This window comes from Geotrypetes seraphini, chromosome 1, assembly GCF_902459505.1.
Source record: "Geotrypetes seraphini chromosome 1, aGeoSer1.1, whole genome shotgun sequence".
Classification (NCBI taxonomy): domain Eukaryota; kingdom Metazoa; phylum Chordata; class Amphibia; order Gymnophiona; family Dermophiidae; genus Geotrypetes; species Geotrypetes seraphini.
This window is the reverse complement of record NC_047084.1, coordinates 93,464,254-93,489,236: the sequence shown is the minus strand read 5'-3', so window position 1 is coordinate 93,489,236 and position 24,983 is coordinate 93,464,254. Positions and strand designations below refer to the sequence as shown.

At 44.7% G+C, this 24,983-nt stretch overlaps 1 protein-coding gene across 2 annotated transcripts in view; it reads left to right on the top strand.

Moving 5' to 3' along the window:
* HAUS1 (HAUS augmin like complex subunit 1) overlaps window positions 1-24,983 on the top strand; it is a 43,354-nt gene that overhangs the window by 7,322 nt on the left and 11,049 nt on the right. Inside the window, exons 3-5 of one of the 2 annotated variants that reach the window (XM_033935126.1) lie at window positions 14-149; window positions 8,844-8,978; window positions 24,216-24,339. In XM_033935126.1, coding sequence (XP_033791017.1) covers window positions 14-149; window positions 8,844-8,978; window positions 24,216-24,339 — 395 coding nt within the window. The remainder of the gene's footprint in view (window positions 1-13; window positions 150-8,843; window positions 8,979-24,215; window positions 24,340-24,983) is intronic. The other variant, XM_033935135.1, reaches the window with a different exon arrangement.

The following is a 24,983-nucleotide window of genomic DNA, read 5'->3' as shown; positions in this document are numbered from 1 at the left end:
CCTCTTTATAAAGCCAACTTTCTTCAGGATCTGCTGCTGGAAATCATGGGTCCCTCATTCACAAGTCTCTCACGGATGGGCAGCAGCTACTTGAATGAACTAGTAGACAGTACACTGGTGCTTGAAGTAAAGGACACTTCACTGGCAAGGTAATTCTCAGCTGTTTCTTTTTTCATGGTTATATGTAAGTAAAAGGTAGAGCGGTTCAATTTGTTTTCTAGAAGCATTATTGTATAACTTTTTTTTCTGGAAGCATTATACCGTTTGTGTGTTTATAATTCATACTAGTGTTTTAGCCCATTACATTAACGGGTGCTAGTAAAGCCTCCTTCCCTCACATGTTCCCTTCCATAGTTTGTCCCACCCCCACCCTCCGAAGCCAGCTTGCCTGCCTGCCATCCCCCTGTACAGTAGAACTCTCTCTCCCCTCCCCCCCCCCCCGCAAGCAGCACCTCTTCCCTGCTCCCCCTGTCCAGCAGCACCTATTCCCTGCTCCCCTGGTCCCTCTTCCCTGCTTCCCCGGTCCAGCAACACCTCTTCCCTGCTGCCCCTCACTGCCTTCCATAGTTTGTCCCACCCCCACCCTCCGAAGCCAGCTTGCCTGCCTGCCATCCCCCTGTGCAGTAGAACTCTCCCCCCCCTGACCAGCAGCACCTCTTACTTGCTCTCTCTATCCAGCAGCACCTCTTACCTACTCCCCTGGTCCCTCTTCCCTGCTCCCCCAGTCCAGCAGCATCTCTTCCCTGCTGCCCCTCACTGCGTTCCATAGTTTGTCCCTCCCACACCTTCCGAAGCCAACCTGCCTGCTAGCCATCCCCCTGTGCAGTAGAACCCTCTCCCTCCTCCCCTATCTTCGCCGTGCAGCCGACCCCATTGACCCTCCCACCGTGAGACAGAGTGCCATATGGGCTAGTGCTGGGACGGATTCAGTCTTACCAGCATGTAATTTGCATTAATATAGTTGGTGTCGAAGCAGCCGGTGCAGGATTCCCATGTGCCGGTGCCCGGTGCGGAGCGGCATGTGGGGCCCGGAGGAGTTCGCCCATCCATTTCTCCTCCGTCCCGACCATCTGTTTCTCCTCCCCCTGTGGAAATCACCTTCAGAGGGGCGGATTTGAAGTTTCCGTTCGGGACCCTCCCACCGCCGACAAACCTCTGGACTCCAGCCGCGTAGGCAGCACTTTAAACACGCTACTTCGCGGCCTTCTACTGGCGATTTCCTCTGCCGTGTCTGTCTCCGATGATGTCATCAGAGACGCGGCAGAGGAAATCGGCAGGGAAGGGCGCGAAGCAGCGTGTTTATAGTGCTGCCTACGCCGCTGGAGCCGGGAGGCGACGGAGAGGGCAGGGGGTGCTAGCGGCCGGCAGCTGCCGCTCTGCAGGTGGAGAGCAGGGAAGGACGCGCATGCCACTTGTCTTGCTTCACGTGAGGCCAGACCGTAAGCCGCGCATGCGCACTTCCTATGTGTGCTACAGCTCACGGAAAACGGACGCATGCATAGGAAGTGCGCATGCGCGGCTTACCGTTTTATTATATTAGATATGTAAGATTATTTTAAAATGTTGTTGATTCTTTGTAGCTCTTATATTTACGGAGCTGCGTTTTCAAGAGTTTTGCTCCCTAACTAGAAAGGGGTTTCAGCGTCTGAAAGTGGGGACAAAATCTTTACCTTGGTGGTCTTGGAGGAGAAAATAATATGCGGATGTCCTGACATTTTATTTGCTCAACAAGATTTTAATTTATAGTTATATATTAGTTCCTTGAGCCTCAGATTATTGTCCGAGATTTCTCTACTAGAAGCTGCTGAAAAACTGGTAAGATACTGCAAACTAGTTTACAGGAGTACATATGAAAGAAGCTAGAGTAGGTCTGGGGGAAGCCACTGTTTTCCCTGGATCAGTAGCATGGAATGTTGCTACTCCTTGGACTAGTGACCTGTATTGGCCACCATGAGAATGGGCTATTGGGCTTAATGGACCACTGGTCTGATCCAGTAAGGCTATTCTTATGTTCTTATGGCTTCAGTCTTTTGCCATGGAGGTAGAAGGGTAGAGGCTGACTGAAGCTTGGGGGGAAGGGAGGGGTTTCCAGTTTTGACCAAAACTGTCTAACCATTTTCGGCAGAAACCAAAACTGCTGTTGAAACTTATTGCTTGGTTTTGGCCTAAACTGAAAACTAAAGTTTGGTTCTCTGAATGCGAACCATTGAGGCCTTCTGGGGGTTGTCAGAGCTTGCAACTGGCAGCCCTCTGCTTAAACACACAGGAACTGCAAGCATAGGCTAACTGGGAGAGACATTTTAACAAACAGTTCTCAACAAGTCTGGCACATTTAGGTTCCCAAGTCAATGCAGATGTAGTTAAATATCCTTTGAGACAGGACCTTTTGTGAGAACGTGTAAAAAGAAAATCATGATTACCAGCTTTTTATGTTTACTTAAAATGTGTGCAGATAACAAGAGAAAGTAGCATTGATCTGATTCTTGTTTTGTATTTAGTTAAAGGACAAGCGTGATATAGATCCTTACTGCAGACATTATACAAGCCTGGTGCACAATCCAGATTTTAAAAAAAGCACATTGATATTACTGAATGCAAGGACTATATGATCTGAAAAAATTACAGTCAAGACCAATACATTTCTTAAACTATTTTCTAATGTATAGATTTTATTTTATAGTTATATCATTTCCTTACTAAAAGTATAAGCTTGACCAGTACCTGTGCTTGAAAACAATCCCTTTCTCATAGAATCTAGCTTCTGCACATCTCAAGTTTATTACAATGCTGCATCTTCATCATACCCAACAGAGTCCTGGAAATTTTTTAGAATTGCCCAAATACAGTCGTATCCAAGCCAGAATATATGTAATAATTTAAATAATGAAAGACCATATTTTACCTTCAAGCAAATAGCTGCATATACATGGACTTCAACTAATGAAAACAAACTAAAAGCCACATTGCTTTTACAATGGGAGATTGGGAACGGGCCGAGCGGTCATCACCCGTCACTTCACCACCACCAGGCACATCTGGTTTTCTTTTTGTTCTTCTCCATACTTCACTGACACACTTCTGAAACATCACCAGGCTCTTCCAAACACTTCCCTGGTCTCTCTGGTTGCCAAAGATCGTTCCAGGCTCTGCCAGTCCCTCTGGTCGCCACCGGCCACTCACTTTGGTCACACTATTGGTCATCCCTGGATATTCAGGTACCCAGTTCTGGTCACCATCGGTCATTCACTCTGGGGCCACTGCTGGTCACTCTGGTTGCCAATCTCCTGGGTCCCCATCGGTCCTGGACACTACCAGTCCTTCTGGTTGCCAGTTACTCTGATTCTTCCGCTGGTCTCTACCGGACTTCCCCACCAGTCACTCCACCAGCCACTGTCAATCAGGACTCCACCAGTACGCTGGTCCCTCCATGGATGCTCTGGTCACTGGTCACTCCTTGAGGAGGACTCCCCTGGTTACTCAGTCTTTACTCCCTGAGGACTCTCCCGGGGTCACACACTTCCTGAGGACTCTCCCAGTTGCTCAGTTTCTCTTCACCTGGCCCTCTGTCAGCCATCAAGTTTGACCCTCTTTGGTCACTGCAAGCTGTGCTGAACAGGCTGGTCTAGGTCAGGCTTACTGAGGGTTAGGTCAAAACCAGTATTCCTCCTCTCAAGGGTTGCCCAAGCTTCCGAAGGAGCTCTTGTTTTCCACAGCTCTTTGAGCTGTAATGGTTCTTTTCAGCATCCTTTTCCACTCGGAGTGAGTGGATTTCTTCTAGGTGCCTTTGCAGGAATTTATATGCAGATGAACTCCATTACCACTACTGAGGCTTCCCTCTGCTGGGCCGGGGGACAGGATCTTCATGCTGTCAGAGATTTAAAAAAGGACAAAAGTACAAATTTTTCACTTCCACCGAAAACACACGGGGGCTCATTATCAAAGCACTTAGCCACACAAAGTACCATAGATTGTTATGGGACTTTGTATATCTAAATGCTTTGAAAATGAGCCCCAAAGTCAGTCAGTTTTGACTGAAACCAAAACTAGGCAGAAAAAAGATTTTGATTCATTTTTGGCACTGTAACTGAAATTTGGTTGGCCTCTATAGAATGGCATGCCCCAGTAGTGATACTGGTGATTTTTTTGTGATATGTCTCTCTTCTGCACAAGGGCCTGTTCCAGATACACTGTGCTCTGCAGACTCCACATGGGCTCTAGCTAGGTACTTGGGACCTGGGTTGGTCACTTTTGGAAACAGGATATTGGGCTTGATGGTCCTTTGGTCTGTCCCAGTATGAAAATTCTTATGTTCTTAAATCTGAATGATTTTTGTCTACTCAGGATTCACATACAAATATAACAGTTACAGCCCAATACATCAACATAAAATTCAACAGCAAGCTCGTGAATTGCTGTACATCTCATAATTTTTTTTTCCTAAGTCCATGTGAGTACCTTCACATGGTGACCCTGTTGTCTAAAGTGCATATGAAATCTCCGCAAGATGATAGTTCAGTGGAAATAATGGTAGAAAGTAAAAGAGATATACTGGCCACATGTTGCCCACTTATCTTAGAAGATATATTTGAAGACACTGCAGTATAAGTGCATTGCTTTTCTACATGTGAATGTTTGTGGCACGATTTTTGAAATCATGTGCTTTTGATTGATATATTGAAGTTAATATTAGAAAAACAAAGGTCACTGTTGGATGAGAGTTAAAGACTGTTTGTTTAGAATCAAGAATATAATGTGGAGGTGTGTGTGTGTTGTTTTTTTTTTTAATATGATCAGCGATAAGAGCTCCTGCTATGTTACAGAAGAGGTTAGAGTTTCAAGTTTATTTAAAATTTCTTATACCGCTTAATCAAACCTTCTAGGTGGTGTAAAAAAATGTTAAAACCATCTATTAACTAAAATACAGTTTAAAAATACAACACTTGGGCAAATACTAACTTTAAAAGACTAATAAACTAAAAAAAATAAAAATTACAGAGACGGGAGGGAAAGAAGGCCTAGAACTACACTATGTAAAGAAAAAGAGAACATGTAAGGGAAAAAAACAATAGGGAGGTGAGCAGGTATTAAGAATCCTTCTAGGTACTAGGTCGTCCTTAAAAGGATAGTTAGGTTTCAAAAGCGTCAAGGAAGAGAAATGTCTTTAATTTCGACTTAAAGTCTGTTAGTGTAAGTTTTTCACATAGGTAGTTTGAAATACTGTTCCAAAGAGAGGGGGCGCTAGCAGAAAAAAATTGCAGATCTTAATGTATTTATATGTTTCAATGATGGGATAGTAAGAAGGTTTTGAGCTGTAGATCGTAAAGTCCTTGTGAGATTGTATGGGATAAGTAGGTTATTAATGAATTCTGTCTGGTTGTTTTCTCTGGTTTTAAATGTTAATAAAATAATTTTATAGGTGATTCTGTGTTGTATAGGCAACCAGTGAGCTTTACATAAAAGAGGGGTGGCATGATCATATTTTTTTTTGCATTAAATAAAATTTTTACTGCAGTATTTTGTACTAATTGTTGTCTTCTTATTTCCTTTTTTGTTGTGCCTTTTGAAGAGGGCGTTACAATAAACAATATATGAGATCACAAGAGAGCATTTTTTGTGAGGTCTTTTTCTCCACAATTTTTCTTGTTTGTGATAAGGTTGTTAATATGCTATGTTCTTGAGCTTCTGAACTTTTGAGTGTGAAATTTGGTGTTACTATAGATATACAATACATATCGTAGCTTATTATCTTTTTAAAACTATTGTTAGGTGCCATCGACTAGTGTTCGAGTCCTAAAGACTTGTTGAACATCATCAAGTTTTCATGACAGAATACAGAAGTAGATTGCCGGGCCTTTCTTCTGTGCAGTATAAATTCGATGTTGTCGCATCAAGCATGATCCTCTGCCTCCAGCACTGTCCCATCTGCTGTTGCCAAGAAGGGTGGTACTTCCATTAGTCTAACATCTTCGCTGAAACCTGTCCACCTTGGAAGGCCCTGCTGGTAGTGAAACTATCGATGGCATAGCCCAAGTACCATCACTTGGGTACATACATGTAATTATGTAATAATAATAATACATGTAATGTAAAACTGTAATTACAGTGAATTTTCTCTATATGTAGTTATATTTTTTGAATAAGTTATGTAGACAAGTAGTCTAATTTTAGACATCTTATTTGGTTTTTTAATTTTCTATTTTATTTATTTAGATTACCAATTTTCTATTTTGTTAATTTTATGATGGTGCTTGAACATTGTGTTCCTTTATGTTAATATAAATAATGACTCCTGGACTCACATCTTTGCCAAAACATGGCTCCATGTTAAGTCTGATCTATTGTAAACCTCTGGACAGAATAAATACATATTTTTAACTGCCACTTGTCACAAGCCCGGCACTAGTTCCAGTCTTGTGCCAGTTAAAAACATTAAAACCACACCTGTAAAACTAACTAGAGCCAACCAGTGTGGAGTTGATATTCCTACTCCTGATTCAGACCCATATTCCGAGCAAAAGAGCAGTTCTAGCTTTCAAAGAATACCAGGGAACATACCTAAACACATGCACAAAATAGGGTTTGTTCCCTTTAAATTCTTCCCTGCTTAAGTTGCTGGTTAAGCAGGGGAAGCGCACTGCAGACTAGCTGGGTGGGGCCAGCAAGCACATAGGCAACTTGAAGCCTGGGGGCCTCAGTTGGAGAGGCAGGCAAAAGAAGCAGACACACTTGCCGAAGTTCCTGGTTACCACAATGTATCAGCCAGAGTCAGAAAAAACATGGTTAGCCTGAGGACATAATTATGCAGGAACCTGAGGATTTACTATTGAGTACTGAGGAACCTATGGAGATTCTGAATTCTCCCGAGCCACAGTTGGAAGAGTGCATGGAAGTGAGTTGAGGGGTTTTTTTTTTTTTTTGTTTGTTTTTTAAACAGGAACTCTTTTGTGCTGCTGGGTTTTTTTTTTTTTTTTTTTAAGGCTTTTCTTGGTTATTGTTTAAAAAACTGAATGTTTTCCTGTGATAGAGACTATGGACTATGCCAGTTGATTGAAAGTAAGTTTTGTTTTCCTGCTGCAAAAGTGTTTTTTTTTTTCCCCTTGATGTGTTGGGACAGTACACAATATGGCTTCTAAGGGAAAAATCTGAGAGGGACCAGGGCTGAGCCAGTAAAGGAGGAAAGCTGGTTTTGTTTTGGCAGTTACATTTTGTTTCAACTGAAGCACACATGGAGACTATAGAGGATTGGGGAGAATTCATCTGTTATCTCTGGTGAGGGAATGTGGGCAACATTTTGTTTAGTGCTGGATAAAGAGGTCAATTCGCTGATTCTCCCTCCTCAGCTCTCTGGAACTGATGATTTTTGGTGCAGCTGAAAAGAAACAAGTTTGGAACTTTTGAAGCCCTACAGTTTTTCCTGCTATTGGTTGGACTGTTTTTGGAGATTTGTTTGTTCTTGTTTTCCTTCTGTGAAGAGGCTGATAGTGAAACTGAGTAAGTGTTGAAGCCTCACTGCTAAGAGAGGGGAAACTTCAAGAACTTGAAGTATGTAGCCTGAAGGCTGTGCTATAGGCCATTATTGAAAAGCCATTCTGAATACATTTTGGGCTTATGTTTGCTTTCCGTGAACCACAGTATGGAATAAATAACATTTTTCTTTAGCTGATACCTACCATCGTATACTGTGTGATTTATACCCAAAACTGTTTGGAGCAATTCACCTAAGCAAGGTCTTCCTCCTTCTTGGGGAAGCATGCTGGGCCTATAGCAAGTGGCGTGTGTGGGTGCCTGCCGTTGTCCTAGGGACGGCCATGCTACATGCTTCAGCTCCCAGCTATTCTTGACCAACGATTGAAGACCGCCAGCACTTCCCTACTCCTCACTTTTTCCCACTCTGGAAGGAACTAAGAGTACTTTTTCACAGAAGGGGTGGTAGATACCTGGAGTGCCTCCCGTGGGAGGTGATGGTGATTAAAACTACAACGGAATTCAAAGATGTATGGGATAAAAATAAATGAATCCTGTATGAGAAGAAAATAGAACCAAATAAACTTATTGGTGCTTTGGTGGCAACTCGAGTAATTGGGACATAAAAGCTGTGCCCTGATCAGGGCTGGTCAGAGCTAGATGGGTAGGAGACAGACTTTGATGGCAGCTCCAATAGCTAAGTAACAAAACCCACGCTGGACAGGCTTCTATGGTCTGTGCCCTGTAAATGGCAAGGACAAATCAAGATCAAGTATGCATATGTAATAACACATTGTACCATATGCTATAAGTTTATCTTGTTGGATTAACGGGATGGACTGTATAGTCTTTATCTGCCGTCATTTACGATGTAAGGTGGCACATCTCATCCTTTGGAAACTTTCTCTAATTACTACTTAGAATACTAGAAAAGCACTGGGATTGCAACCCTAAAACAATTGGGAAGAACAATGGTTGCCTCGGAATTCCCATTTGAACTGATTAAAAAGTCTGTTACAAGAAAACCAGACATAATGGTAAGAGAGGTGGCAGTGCCAGCTGAGGATCTCCCTCTCCACATGATTCGCAGGATAATCAAGAACCAAGAAATGCAGTCAGACCAGGGAAATATGACTGAAAGATGCAGAAATGTTTCCCATCACATTGGATGCCACAGGCCTGATTTTAAAAGCAATTTCCAGGTTGCCTTTTGAATGCTGGAAGGGAGTTCTTTGGCATAATGCATTTATTAGAGGGAGTACATTTTTAGGAAGTTGTTTAGAGTCAATATAGAGACATGCTTGTTGAATCTGGGTTATGCGACAGTGGTAACAACTGGAAATCATATCTCTTTCCCCCCCCCCACCTTTTCTTTTTAGGTATATACCAGCTGTTATTGATTTGACCTCTGAGCTTCATGTGCTTGAATCCAAGAACCAAGAAATGGAACTTGAGCTGACTAATCTAAGGAAGAAATTAACAGCAGCATTAGTGCTGGAGAAAACTCTTAAAGAGTATGTATGCATATTTTTGTAGCAAAAGGGAGGAAGAAAGAAATGAAAAGTTCTTATGTTCTATAGTGAGGAGAACACCAGATAGGTTTAGTCAACTGCTGCAATCTATTTCATAGGAAATAGCAAGTGTGATATCTTGAGTCTCTTTAGAGAAGTAAAATTTAAAAAAAGGTTTATACATCATGCGTAATAGTCTTTCTTTCTGTATTTCACCAGTGGTCTCTAATATATTGACCACATGTGGCCCCAAAGTCCTCCATTGCTGTACTCAAACTGTTAACAGGCTGAAATGTAATGTAATTTATTTCTTATATACCGCTACATCCGTTAGGTTCTAAGCGGTTTACAGAAAATATACATTAAGATTAGAAATAAGAAAGGTACTTGAAAAATTCCCTTACTGTCCCGAAGGCTCACAATCTAACTAAAGTACCTGGAGGGTAATAGAGAAGTGAAAAGTAGAGTTAGAGGAAAAATAAAAATAAAATAAACATTTTAATAAGACAGCATTGATCTAAATACTTTGGAAGGTAGAAGAGAGGAGAGAAAGGAATAGAAGCATGATGAGGTGATGAAGTGGAGCAAGTAAGTGTAGGAGGAGCGATTGACGTTTCCAGTAAGGGCTTCTTCAAGGAAGAGACTTGGCCGACAGTCCCAGGATGCCTATGTCTCCTCCCCTGAGATGTTCTCCCATCCATGCATTCCCTCCCAGACACACTGCCAGTGCCCCAGCCGCTCCAAGGAGGCTGCCCCAGATGAGGCCCACGGTGAATGCAGGATTCTCTCCTCTGCGGGAAAGCCGCCCGGAGCCGACAGTCGATCTTCTTAGCGGATTGCAGGGGGGGAAGAGTTCACACTCTTGGTAGTATCGGGTCTGTGTGCTCTCGGTGGTTGTGGTTGGTCTCGTTGCTGCTTAGGTGTAAAAGCAGTTGATCTCCACTGCTGCTGATATTTAAAAGCAGGCAGATTGATCTCTCCAATGGACTGCAGGGGGAGGAGTTAATACTCCTGGCAGGATCGGGTCTGTGGGCTCTTGGTGGTTGCGGTAGGTCTCGCTGCTGCTTGTAAGTAAAAGCAGATTGATCTATCCAATGGAATGCTGGGGGAAGATCTTATATGTCTGGCTGGATCGTGGCAAAGGGTTCCCGGTAGTGGCGGCTGGTCCTATTGCTGCTTAGGTGTAAAAAAGTTGATCTTCTTATCGGATTGTAGGGGGGGCGGATCTCACATTACTGGCAGGTTCGGGTCTGTGGGTTCTTGGTGGTTGCGGATGGACCCGCTGCTGCTTAGGTGTAAAAGCAGTTTTCCCAATGCTGCTGATATTTAAAAGCAGGCAGATTGATCTCTCCAACAAATTGTATGGTGAAGAGCATACACGTCTGGCTGGATTGGGACAAAAGCTCTCGATAGTGGCGGCTGGTCTTGGTGCTGCTTAGGTGTAAAAGCAGTTGATCTCCTACTTCTGATGATATTTAAAAGCAAGTATATTGATTTTTCCAACGGAATGCTGGGGGAAGAGCTTACTTGTCTGGCTGGATCAGGGCAAAGGGCTCTCGGTAGTGGTGGCTGGTCCTGTTGCTGCTTAGGTGTAAAAAACAGTTGATCTTCCTAGTGGACTGCAGGGGGAGGTGGAGCTCACACTTTTGGCTGGATCGGGTCTGTGGGCTCTTGGTAGTTGCGGATAGTTCCGCTGCTGCTGAGGTGTAAAAGCAGTTGATTTCCCACTGTTGCTGATATTTAAAAGCAGGTAGATTGATCTCTCCAATGGACTGCAGAGGGAGGAGCTCACATGCCTGGCTGGATCGGGGCAAAGGGCTCTTGGTAGTGGTGGCTGGTCCTGCTGCTGCTTAGGTGTAAAAGCAGTTGATTTTCCTAGCGGACTGCAGGGAGGGTGGAGCTCATATTTTTGCAGGATCGGGACTGTGGGTTTTTGGTGGGTTGGTCCCGTTGCTGCTTAGGTGTAAAAGCAATTGATCTCCCACTGCTGCTGATATTTAAAAGCAGGCAGATTGTCCAGGGAGAGGAGCTCTGCACTCCAACTGCCATCCTCCTCGCCTCCAAGTTCCGGAAATGCTCTTCAATCTTATCCACTTGATATAGTAACTGCAAACAATCCCTTAAGTATGCTATTCAGGTGTTTCATTTATGGAATTTGCTACTGCTGACAATCCAAAATAGTGAGTTTTTAAAATATGTCCTTGAAGTATTGTAGAATCAATATTACTATTAATTTTTAATGTATTCCGCGAGAGCGACCACACTCATTAACCCTCTCCTCAAGTCACTTCATTAGCTCCCCATCCATTTTCAAATACAGTTCAAACTCCATAAGTGCATATACACTATAGCCCCTCAATATCTCTCCCTATGCTCTTCCCCTCCCCCACCACTACCACCACCGTGAACTCCGTCCATTGATGACCTAAAAAGCACAATAGTGTCCTTACACCCCACAACATCAATCCTGGACCCTTGCCCATCCACCACACTTCTAGCTACCAGCGAATCCTTCCTGAACTCCATCTTACCTCTAATTAACGAGTCCCTACAATCTGGCATAATATCACAGAGCTGGAAATCTGCTGTAGTAATCCTAAAAAACCCCCACCATGGACCCCGACAATCCAAGCAGCTATAGGCCAGTCTCAAATCTCCCATTCATCTCAAAAATACTAGAAAAGATTGTACTCGCACAACTATGAGACTTCATGGAAACAAACACCACCCTCTCCAACTTCCAAATCAGGATTCAGAAAACACCACAGCACAGAAACGGTGCTTCTAGATATCATAGATGACTGTTGGAAAATCTTTGATGAGGGGAAAGACGCTCTGCTGATCCTATTAGATCTGAGCGCTGCCTTCAGTACCATCAATCACTCACTCCTATCCAGACTACACTCCATTGGAATCCATGATGTTGCACTGGCATGGTTCTTCTCCTTCTTACACGAAAGATCTCAGAAAGAATTATTGGAACCCTCCTTATCGAAGCCAAAACCTCTAGACTACTGAGTGCCTCAGGGTGCACTACTATCCCCACTCCTCTTTAACATATACGTTAAACCAGTACTCGACATTGCAGAAAAACACCGAATCAAAATACACTCGTATACCCCTAGGTCATCACCGAGATGTACAAATGGAAAAACTGCACTGCTGCCTAACAGAAATAAAAAAAACTGGATGACTGCAAATAAACTACAGCTCAACGTGTCAAAAAACAGAACTTCTCTGGATACATAAAGACTCCTGCGCATACCCCCGCCCATCTCTTTCCTGGGGAAATGACACCTTTACAGCCAAAGACAAACTCTGCAGCCTAGGAGTGACTCTCGACTCAAACCTGTCGCTCTCAGACCATGTATCAAATTTAGTATCGTCATCCTTCTACTACCTCCGCCAACTAAAATACATCCATGCTTACTTTTCAGAAAACGATTTCGCCCAACTACTATACGCATTTGCACTATCCCGCTTAGATTACTGCAACGCTCTACTAGTGGGCTTACCAGCAAAAACACTCTCCCGTTTACAAGGTGTGCAAAACGCCGCAATCCGACTCCTAAAAAATTTGGTCTTCCGTGACCATGTCGCCCCTGCACTAACATCCATGCACTGGCTACCTATCCAAAAACAATGCGCCTTTAAAACCTTAGTGCTAGCTTTCAGGACTTTTCACAAAATGACACCAAACTACATAGCATCAAAACTTCAAAATTACGTCCCCAACCGATCACTGAGAAAAACATCTGGTCCTGTCACCAGGCCGCTCACTCACATCTGTGACAGCCTGTAGACGCTCATGTTCTCATTACATACCCAGAATGTGGCACATCACCCCTCCATCCATAAGATCACTAGACAGTCTTTGGAACTTTAGAAAAGCCGTGAAAACCTTCCTCTTTACAAACCCAGCTCTTTGAAGACCCACGTCTACACCCGGGACGGATGGAATCCCAGAGACACCACTTAATATACCAAACGGAATCTTGCTAAAATTCGCATGCCACCGCAAATATAACCTGAATTACTACCACATTCTCTTCCAAACAAAGATTCACCCACCTGCAAAGAAAAGCTATTTCACTTCCCAGTATATCTACACTGAAAATGCTGCAATTTAAACCACCCTAAGTCCATTAAGTCTGTATTTGTAAGTCTAAATGTTAATATCTATACTGTAATTGCTGTAATCTAAACCCTTGTCCATACTGTAAAGTCTATGGGCTCCTTTTAAGAAGGTGTGCTAGCGTTTTTAGCGCATGCACTGGATTAGCGTGCGCTAGCCGAAAAACTACTGCCTGCTCAAGAGGAGGCGGTAGCGGCTAGCGTGCGCGGCATTTTAGCATGCACTATTCCGTGCATTAAGGCCCTAACGCACCTTCGTAAAAGGAGCCCTAAGTCTCACTAAAATTTGTCCTACCCATAATATGAATGTACTCCTGTAACCCGTTCTGGGCTCCTCTGGGAGAATGGGCTAAATCAGGGGTGTCCAACCTGTGGCCCAGTGAAGTATTTTGTGTGGCCCCGGTCGAGGGTGATGCAGTGTTTTCCTTTGCAGCCCCCAGGTGTTTACCATCTTGCTGGCTCCCTCCTCTGTTTTGCTGCAGCATTGGGTCCCAGAAACATTTTCTTCAGCCAATGCGGCCCAGGGAAGCCAAAAGGTTGGACACCCCTGGGATAAATAAATCTATATATATAAAATCGGAGGTATGTATGTGTGTATGTGCCGCGATCACGCAAAAACGGCTTGACCGATTTGAACGAAACCTGGTATGCAGATCCCTCACAACCTGGGATGATATGTTCTGGGGGTCTCGCGGCCCACCTGCACACGTGGGCGGAGCTACAAACAGAAAATCCGATTTCACCCATTCATGTCAATGGAAAAAATGTAAAAAGCTGCCATTCTCACAGTAATTCAAAAACGGCTTGACCGATTTGAACGATACTTGGTATGCAGATCCCTCACTATCTGGGGTGATATGTTCTGGGGGTCTCGCGGCCCACCTGCACACGTGGGCGGAGCTATAAACAGAAAATCAGATTTACCCATTCATGTCAATGGAAAAAATGTAAAAAGCTGCCATTCTTACCGTACTTCAAAAACGGCTTGACCGATTTGAACGAAACTTGGTATGCTGATCCCTCACTACCTGGGATGATATGTTCTGGGGGTCTCGCGGCCCACCTGCACATGTGGGCGGAGCTACAAACAGAAAATCAGATTTCACCCATTCATGTCAATGGAAAAAATGTAAAAAGCTGCCATTCTCACTGTAATTCAAAAACGGCTTGACCGATTTGAACGAAACTTGGTATGCAGATCCCTCACTACCTGGGGTGATATGTTCTGGGGGGGTCTCGCGGCCCACCTGCACACGTGGGCGGAGTTACAAACAGAAAATCAGATTTCACCCATTCATGTCAATGGAAAAAATGTAAAAAGCTGCCATTCTCACAGTAATTCAAAAACGGCTTGACCGATTTGAACGAAACTTGGTATGCAGATCCCTCACTACCTGGGGTGATATGTTCTGGGGGTCTCGCGGCCCACCTGCACACGTGGGCGGAGCTAGAAACATAAAATCAGATTTCACCCATTCATGTCAATGAAAAAATTGTATAAAGCTGCCATTCTCACAGTAATTCCAACTACCTGGGGTGATATGTTCTGGGGGGTCTCGCGGCCCACCTGCACACGTGGGCGGAGCTACTAACAGAACATCAGATTTCACCCATTCATGTCAATAGAAAAAATGTAAAAAGCTGCCATTCTCACAGTAATTCAAAAACGGCTTGACCGATTTGAACGAACCTTGGTATGCAGATCCCTCACTACCTGGGGTGATATGTTCTGGGGGTCTCACGGCCCACCTGCACACGTGGGCGGAGTTACAAACCTAAAATCAGATTTCACCCATTCATGTCAATGGGAAAAAAGTAAAAAGCTGCCATTCTCACAGTAATTCAAAAACGGCTTGACCGATTTGAACGAAACTCGGTATGCAGATCCCTCACTACCTGGGGTGATATGTTCTGGGGGTCTCGCGGCCCTCCTGCACACGTGGGCGGAGCTACAAACAGAAAATCAGATTTCACCCATTCATGTCAATGGAAAAAATGTAAACAGCTGCCATTCTCACAGTAAATCAAAAACTGCTTGACCGATTTGAACGAAACTTGGTATGCAGATCCCTCACTACCTGGGGTGATATGTTCTGGGGGTCTCGCGGCCCACAACTCTATGTTGCTTGCTCAAGGGTGGGTTCACCTAACAATTTATATGTTCTTGCTCCTGGAGGTGAAACTAAAAATGTTGTTTATAATCACGTTTTGCGTTAGTTGTATTGTATTCATTTTGTCAAATATTTAACATTATAATTTGAATATTGTACTTTTTATTAAGCTGTAAAACAATAATTTCATTCACCACTATAAAGTATCTTTATTTGAATCCATTTACAGTGTTATTGCTATAATTAAATACCCGTGCAACGCCGGGGCATCAGCTAGTGACTAAATAAATAAATAAGGTAAGTCCCTCTTATCTGTACCCAACTCCATCCCTTCTTTCTTGCCATGCTGTATGCCTGCAGCAGGCTGCCAGAGTCAGTACATCATGATCTTTCTAGAAGTATTCAAATCCAAGCTAAAAGCTCACTTTTTTGAAGCTGTTTTCAACTTTTAACTTTTAACATAAGCACATAAGCAGTGCCTCCGCCGGGTCAGACCATAGGTCCATCCTGCCCAGCAGACCGCTCTCGCGGAGGCCCAAACAGGTCACCTGTCTGAATAACCAGAAGGGGCCCCCTTGCCACCTTGGTTTCCCATTGAAGTCCTATCTTCCCATCGAAGTCCTAATCCTCCGGTCTTGCACATTCACGACTTGGTTGGGTTTCCATACTTATTACCTGATTAGTTTTCTATACTTGTATTACATCCCAGTACCTCTCTCAGTATCCCACGATCCCTTTATCCCTCAGGAATCCGTCCAATCCCTGTTTGAATCCCTGTACTGTACTCTGCCTGATCACTTCCTCCGGTAGCGCATTCCAAGTGTCCACGACCCTTTGGGTGAAAAAAAACTTCCTTGCATTTGTTTTGAACCTATCTCCTTCAGTTTCTCCGAATGCCCCCTCGTACCTGTTGTCCCCTTCAGTCCGAAGAATCTGTCCCTATCCACCCTTTCTATGCCCCTCATGATCTTGAAGGTCTCTATCATATCTCCCCTGAGCCTCCTCTTTTCCAGAGAGAAGAGCCCCAGCCTATCCAACCTCTCGACGTATGGGCAGTGTTCCAGCCCTTTTACCAGTTTCGTTGCTCTCCTTTGGACTCTCTCAAGTACCGCCATGTCCTTCTTGAGGTGTGGCGACCAATACTGAACGCAGTATTCCAGATGTGGACGCACCATCGCTCGATACAATGGCATGATGACTTCCCGCGTCCTGGTTGTTATGCCCCTCTTTATGATGCCCAGCATCCTGTTGGCTTTTTTCGAGGCTGCTGCGTACTGTGCAGATGGCTTCAGTGATGCATCCACCAGCACACCCAAGTCTCTCTCAAGTCTGCTGTCTCCCAACAATGCCCCCCCCCCCAATTTGTAGTTGAACAACGGGTTCTTTTTTCCTATATGCATGACCTTGCATTTTTCCACGTTAAAGCGCATTTGCCATTTGTTTGCCCAGTCTTCCAGCTTGTCCAGGTCCCTTTGCAGGTCCTCACACTCCTCCCTGGACCTAACTCTACCGCACAGTTTGGTATCGTCTGCAAATTTTATAACCTCGCACTTTGCCTCCTTTTCCAGGTCATTGATAAATATGTTGAAGAGTAACGGTCCCAGCACCGATCCCTGTGGCACACCGCTCGTGACTCCCCGCCAGTCAGAATATTGGCCCTTCACTCCGACCCTCTGCAGTCTACCCGACAACCAGTGCTTGATCCATCTGTGCACATCCCCTCCCACCCCGTGGTTCCACAGCTTCCTAAGCAGCCTTTCATGTGGCACCTTGTCGAAAGCCTTTTGAAAATCGAGGTAAATGATGTCTATGGGTTCCCCATTGTCCACCCGATTGCTTATTCCCTCAAAGAAGTACAGAAGGTTCGTTAAGCATGACCTTCCCTTACAGAATCCGTGCTGGCTTGTTCTCAGTAGGCCATTTCTCTCGATGTGCTCGCAAATGCCGTCTTTGATCATAGCTTCCACCATCTTCCCTATAATTGAAGTCAGGCTCACCGGCCTGTAGTTCCCGGGGTCACCCCTCGATCCCTTCTTGAAGATAGGTGTGACATTCGCCAATTTCCAGTCCTCTGGTACCTCTCCAGTTTTCAAGGATAGGTTGCAAACATGCTGGATTGTGCCCACTATTTCTTGTCTTAGTTACTTTAGGACCCTTGGGTGGATCCCGTCTGGGCCCGGTGATTTGCCGCATTTTAACCTGTCTATCTGTTTGAGGACATCCTCCTTACTTACCTCTATGTGCTCCAATTTTTCGGCCTGTTCCCCACTCATGAGCTCCTATGAGTCCGGTATATTAGATGTGTCTTCTCTCGTGAAAACCGACGAGAAGAACGTGTTCAACCTCTCAGCTACCTCTTTATCCTCTTTAATCACTCCCTTCCTATCCCCATCGTCCAACGGCCCCACCTCCTCTCTCGCTGGTCGCTTCCCTTTTACGTAACTGAAGAATGCCTTGAAGTTTTTCGCCTCCCTGGCCAGCCCCTCTTCGTATTTCCCTTTTGCTTTTCTAACCTCTCGGTGGCATTCCTTTTGGCATTTCCTGTGCGCCTGGTGATTTTCTTCCGTTGGGTCCTTTTTCCATCTCTGGAAGGATACTTTTTTGTCATTTATTGCCCTCTTTACTTCAGTTGACATCCAAGCCGGGTCCTTTGACCGCTTGTTCTTGCAGCCTTTCCTGAAACTGGGGACGTACATTCTTTGTGCTTTCTGCAGGGTGTCCCTGAATAGGGTCCAGGCGCTTCCTACAGTCTCCATCCTAAAGATGTTTCTGAGCTTCCTCCCCACCATTTCCCTCATAGCAACATAGTTTCCTTTCCTGAAGTTGAGCGCAGTTGTTGCGGTCCTCCTTACTATGGGAGTCCCCCTTTCTAATTTGAATCTGATCGCGTTGTGGTCACTGTTGCCTAGTGGTCCTCCCACTTCTACCCCTCTTGCAGGCCCCCCTAATCCGTTTAGGATGAGGTCAAGAGTAGCACCCCCTCGTGTCGGTTCCCTGACTAGTTGCTCCATGAAGCAGTCCCTCACGGCTTCTACAAATCCTGTTTCCCTAGTGCAGTTGGAGTGACCCGTACTCCAGTCTATCCCCGGGTAGTTGAAGTCCCCCATCACTGTTACACTTCCAGTCCTGCATTCCTGTCTCAGTTCAGCTTCCAAGTCGTGTCCAACTCCTTCTGGCATACCAGGTGGGCGATAGTACAGCCCCAGTTTTATGCCTGCACCCTTGTTTCCCGGCAATTTGACCCATAGCGATTCCAGCCCCTCTGCCTTCGTTGCCATATCCATCCCGACCGAGTAGATAGAGTCCTTTATATATAGTGCTATGCCTCCTCCCTTCTTGTGGGTCCTGTCCCTCCTGTAGAGCTTGTACCCCGGCAGCGCCACATCCCATTGATTTTCCTCTGTCCACCAGGTTTCTGTAATTCCAATGATATCCAGGTCCTCCCCCTTGGCCACGACTTCTAGTTCACCCATCTTGGCCGTGAGGCTTCTTGCATTTGCGTATAAGCACCGCAGGTCCCGTCGTTTTTCCTCCACCTCTGCATTTACTTGGGCCGCCTCCCCTTGAATTTGAATTTGGGGTAGCTCTCCAGTTCCCTGTGCTTCTGCTTTGCCATCAGCCTTTACCCTCGTAGCTTTCGGCTTCCCCACTTTCCCGCCACCCCACTTCCCCGCTTTTCCTCTGGGTTTTCTAGCCCTACCTGCCCCCTCTTGGGCTATCATCCCTTGAGCTTCAGTTTGATCCCCTTCGCCTTGTGGCACCCCTATATTGCCCTCAGCTTTCGCCCTCGTGCCACCCAGTCCCCCTGTGTCTCCATGCCCCTTAGTCTCCTCCCAGCAAGCTCCCTTTACCTGATGTTTCCCTCGCTGTCTGATCATAAGATCCACCGGTCTCTCTACTTCCTCCTTGCAGTCATCCCTTTCAGCCTATCATCATTCCTTCTGCCAGAACTCCCAACCCTGAGATATCCTGGCTGCCCAAATTAGGGGGATTGGGACAAATTAGTTTGTAAGCTCTTCAGAGCAGGAACTGTCTATTGAATTTTAAATGTACAGTGCTGCGTATGCTTTTCAGCGCTATAGAAATGATTAATAATAATTTATTTTCTTGTATACTGCCACCACCGACAGTTCTGGGCGGTTCACAACAGTAAACTGAAAACATTTCAGTTAAAAAAATATAATTTCAAAAACGCACAACAGTAAATACCACATCAATTAAAATACAGCATCTAATAAAAAAACTCAATAAAAATACATAGCCTAATAAAAACCCCACCGAAAGTATATGAATAAGAATCAGCATTGTTATTTTTCAAATAAATAAGTTTTCAGTAGTTTCTTAAACGGTAAGGTATGAAGAAGCTCATCCGGGAGTTCATCTTCCCCGCCTGATATTCCAATGTCCTGTCCAAAAAAAGTCTTGTAACGACAGGCCCTAAGGGTAGGGAAGATGAACATACCTGAATTTCTGGTACATTATTTGGGAGTGAACAATTTCAGATAAGCTACCAAATAAGAGAGTAGTAAACCAAAAAGAGCCTTACAGCAGATACACCTAAACTTAAAAAATACTCTGGCCCCAAAAGGCAGCCAGTGCAATCTGGCATTAAAAGGACTAACATGATACCAGTAGTAACAGTAGTAGTTTAATATCCAATCTGACCAAGAGGTCAAGGTAGTTTACAAAATTAGTAGTATTTAATTTAATTTAATTCTTATATACCGCTAATAACCGTGAAGTTTCGAAGCGGTTTACAGAAAATATACATTAAGGAATACAAGAAAATAAAATAAGTAAGATAGGTACTTAGAAATTCCCTTACTGTCCCGAAGGCTCACAATCTAACTAAAGTACCTGAGAAGAACAATTAGTAAATAGTAGAGAATTAAAAATAAAGATAGTGGTAAAATAAGATTAGAAACATCCTAACAAGAATACATTGATCTCTTTCAGCTACACTTTTAAAGCAAAATGTACATCCCTAACAATACAATGGAAAAACTAAAATTAAATAAAAATATAAAAGTCCGTTAGACAATAGAATTCTAAAGAAATTTGAAATGAAGAAAATAAACTTTAGAATTTCTAACAAGAAGTGTATACGAAAGCTCTTTGTTAGTGTTTGTAACAGTATACATGAGATTTAATTATAGGATTTGCACTGAATGTTCTCCTGCTTTGAGTCTCAGAGTCACGATGTAAGACATTTTCCTCTCAGCTGCTGCCAGATAGATGAAGGTGGTCAGAGACGGGTCTGATGCAGGTTCTGGAGCTTCTATTAATATTGAGGCGGTCGTCATGAGAGGTTCCAGAGCAATGAGACACCTGCCAAAAATAGGGACCCAGAATGGGACCTCCGAAGAGGGATGTCCGGATGAGGCCACTGAGGCCAAGTGGGCCCAAGACAGCAGGGCCAAAAGCCGGGATGAAAAGAGGCTTGGTCATTGCAGACACAGGCACCGACCTCCATACAGGGTTCAGAAAAAGGCGGTGGGCTCAGAGGAACAACCAAACACAGTCCCAGTGGAGGAGGCAATGACACACCAGGAGCAACACTCAGCACCCCAGTCCTCTCCTGTTTCCTCCATCTGGCTCCCCGGTCCTGAAGCCAAACCTGCACTCCAGACCCTGCCATAACCAGGCTCACCGCCAGTTCTTCCCCCCCGCTCTAATACGATCCAGCAAGCACATCCGGACAGTGGATCTTGCGGAAAGCTCCCTCCAGCTACTCCAACTGCAGGCTGTCGACAGTAGCGCGGCATCTGCGCTGCCCTCGCTTCAGGAGCCCGGCTCAATCGTAGCTTCCGGCCGCCCGCCCGGGATCCGCCTCCTCCTTCTTCGCTCCCAAATAGGGGCAAATTGCAGCACGCAGCCGTCGGCACACAGGAGCAAAGGATTCAGACCAGGTCTTCCACATCCTCAACCAGGACAAGGTCTCAGTCCGGTCTCTCCCAGCCGCCACCATAAAGTCCATTGAACTACAAGTGCAGGGCCCTTCAACTGCCAAGCTGGATCCAACGGTCAAATCATAAAACAGTAAGTAATTTGAAAAATAAATATATTACAAAGGAAAAGAAACTCAGAAAAAGAAACAGATCAAAGACAAAAGCAAAAATTAAAAATCAACAATAAAAATTATATAAGACAAAAGAAAAAAAAAACAAAAAAGTAGTCAGAAGGAGACGGAACAGTAGATGACTTAACTGTCCGCCATCTTGTTAGTATGTGTAAAGTTGAAATTTTTGGTGGCCCTCAGAGCTTTCTCATTTTCACACTATGGCCCTTACATGAAAAAGACCACAGTACTGGATAATTACCACAATATCAGGAGGGAAAGAGCATAGAAAACCATGTAAGCTGGATTGTAAATGAGCAAAAATGAATTAAACCCCCCCCCCCAAAAAAAAACAACAAACAAACCATGGAGGCCAAAACATCAAAAAGAAGCACTTTCAGTTAGCTGCGGTTAAAACCACCACAAAACTTGAAGGATTTGACCTTCCATCTCTAGGGCTCTCTAATATATGCACTATTAGGGAGATCATTAGTATCTTGATATTGGTTGGTTTGCTTGCCTAGATTCATTAAACTCACTGTTGTTGGGCGATCCGTGGCCGAGTCTTGTCGGGCGACCGATTCACAACAGACTTTGCATGCAAATGTTGTGATTGGACGCACGCCCTACAGCGATCGAGATGCATGCGCACACCATCTTCGTTGGCTGTAGATGCGATCTGTGCATGCGCTTGCTCTGCGCACAAGCGAGGTCAAAACAAAGGTGGCTGCAGTTTACTTGAGTGGACGTTTCAATGGAACAGAACATGCTTTCAATCCGTGGGTTAAAACCACGGGCTCGCAGGGCTGCAGAGAGCAGAAGAGACAGCAGGAGAAAACTGGGATTTCAGGGTGGCAGGGACAAACTGGAATTTCAGGGCGGCATAGAGCAGGAGAGTCGGTAGGGACAGTAAGCGACTGGTCCTCAGCAATCGTTTCATTTTGGATCGGCAAGCCCAATCGGTGTTCCTTCTTCTGTTTAGTTATCGCTGCCTTCCTACTTATGCTTGCCATTTCCCCTCATTTGCATGTGCGGATCGGGCAGAAGATTAGTGAAATGGGTCGGGCTCGGAGAAGGCTCACAAACTGGTCGGGACACGATCGGTGAACTTAGTGAATCTGGGCCTTTGTTCTGCTTTCTTTTCTGTTCTGGCTGGCAAACAAGGTTCCCTTTTCTGGCTGACTGGGCTATCTTTGTGTTCCAGTTTCTATTCTATTAATTTTTTTAAAAAATTATTCCACTTAAACCTTAGCGGACTATAAATAAAAATAAACATATCAAATAATTCACAAATTTAACAGACTGTTAGCTACAATAATGTTGTTTAACAAAATGTACAATCCATTACAAACTGTTAGCTGCCAAGACCTTATTTCAATCATAGAAAACATCTAAAACCCTGGAAGGGTCTAGCTATGCATTGCTTGCAGAGTCTCTTCTATACAGAGATGGATGGGCATCTGGCTTCCTATCATCAGGGCCAGTCTTAGGCAGGGGCAGCTGCACAGAAGCTCACACTGCAAGAGGTTCTGGGCGGCCCCGGCATGATGGCATCTCATCGCATTCTAGTCTCTTGTTCATTTCAGAACTGGGAACCCACCCACTCCGTCCTGCAATGTTTCCTTAGCCTGTTGCTGAGTGGCAATCTGGCCAATCGGGAGCACCCTTTTAGGTGCCTAACAAAGCTCCCTGACCAAATCATAGCTGTACTATAGTGGTAAAACCACATGAAAAAACCTGTGGCCGAGTTCAAAGAAGTACAACTGTGATCAAATGTAGACAGATTCAGGCGGCAGCAATGGCTTCTCTCATCCTCTGAGCCTTGTGCCTAGCTGCCCCATCTGTGATCCTAACTACAACAAGATCCAGTTGGCTATGAAAGTGATCTGGCTGCTGCCAGCTGCTGTTGGGCCACTTTCTTCCCCTCCTCCCCCCCGAAGGAGCCGGGAAATGGCACAGGAATGCCAAAACTTACCTATTGATGATAGTAATGGTAAGCAATCATATATGCCCCAGCATGTGCCCTGTTCTTCATCACCAGAGTCTGCCTTTTTTCTTGCAGCCCCTGCATCGGACCCTTTCTACCCCAAAGAGGTCCTAGCTTGTTTTTTGTTTTCATTCCCTGCCCATTACTCTCCCCTCCCCCTCTCCCTTTCCTCAAGCTTAATCTCCTCCTGCAGCTACTTTCCTGCTCCTGGAACTCAGGGCCAGATTCTCTAAGCTCTGACACCACGTGATGGGAGCAATTTTTGTTTTACTAGCAATTCTCAGCAGAAAAAGGGAGGAGAGGAGCTGTGCACAGAAGAAAAATTGCTAGCACAGCTGCTTGCCTGCCTGTCAGAAAAAAGAGCAGCCCCTGCTCTCCCTGCCTGAACTAGCAAGCAGGAGAACAGAGGCTGCTTTTTTTTAATGGGCACACTCAAGAGCTGTACCCATTAGCAAGTCTGCCACAGCCCCCCCCCACACAAGCCTGGCGGTCTAGTGGGCCGTCCCCCGTTCCCCACTCCAAACCTTCCTCAAATCTTTTTAGAAGAACGGCAGGAAGGGAGCTCACTCCCTCCTGCCAGCAGGCCTGCCTCTTCAAAATAGCGGGCCTTCCCCCTTCCTGGTTCATCCTGGGATGCACTGAGAGGGAGGGGTCTAAGACTTTGATTGGCCCAGGTGCCTAAGGCCTTGCCATAGGAGGGGTCTTAGGCACCTGGGCCAATCAGGGTCTTAGGCACCTGGGCCAATCAGAGTCTTAGACCCCTCCCTCTCAGTGCATCCCATCATAAAAACATATTTCTGAAATCTCATTAAGCAGCAGCTGTGAGTAAGAATCTGTTTTATGCTGTGAGAAAAAATTATGAAATATGTATTTAACGACAAAAAAATAAATAGCACCATTGTAGGAAAATGTTTTGATTTTAAGTGCAAATTTTTGTTTACTTTGGGAAGGGACCTTAGAAAAGCAGACGAGCAGTGGACTGTTGAAAAGACCAAACTGGATAGCAGGATGCAAAACATGGAATTTCTTAAAGCCAAGTCAGAAGAGTTCGGAGTCAGAATCAAGGCAGCTGAGGTTGGTTGTCTGACTGGCTTATTTCCAGAGGCTAAAAAAAATCTTTTGCTTTCATTTATCTGTGACTATCCCAATGCCAACTTGCCCCAATTCTTGGCTGTGACCCTTTTGTTTTCTTTAATATCTAAGGTGTAAAACGTGGCCTTGGCACACCCTTGTGCAGGTCTTTCTCATGTGCTAAGATAATTTTTACTGCAGCAGTAAAATGGCTGATTATTTTATTAATGGCCAAGTGCTAATGTTGCTATTATTATCTGGCCATTAAATTTTAGTGCGCGTGAACTTACTGACACTTGTTTTGTAGGCAGTAAGGGTTCATATACTAATCCATGCTAACCAAATTGTAGTATACAGAGATGGCTCAGTGAGAGCCCTACAGTAGAATAGTATAAGTGGAAGGTCATAACAAAGTAGGTAAACAATTTGGTAACATACTCCAAAAGATTTTAATACAGTAATAGTAAAGAGAGAGAGAGAGGAATGCTTTATTAGTGTTTTAGATATGTTCTGAGGAGGAGAGAGCGCCTTTTAAGATGGGCCCTTCTAAGATGGGACCTGATGTTGGAGGATGAAACTGGAAAGATGCGTCATCCAGGAGCATTTGGCAGGTAGAAAACCTACTTTCAGCATAGATGGGAATAATT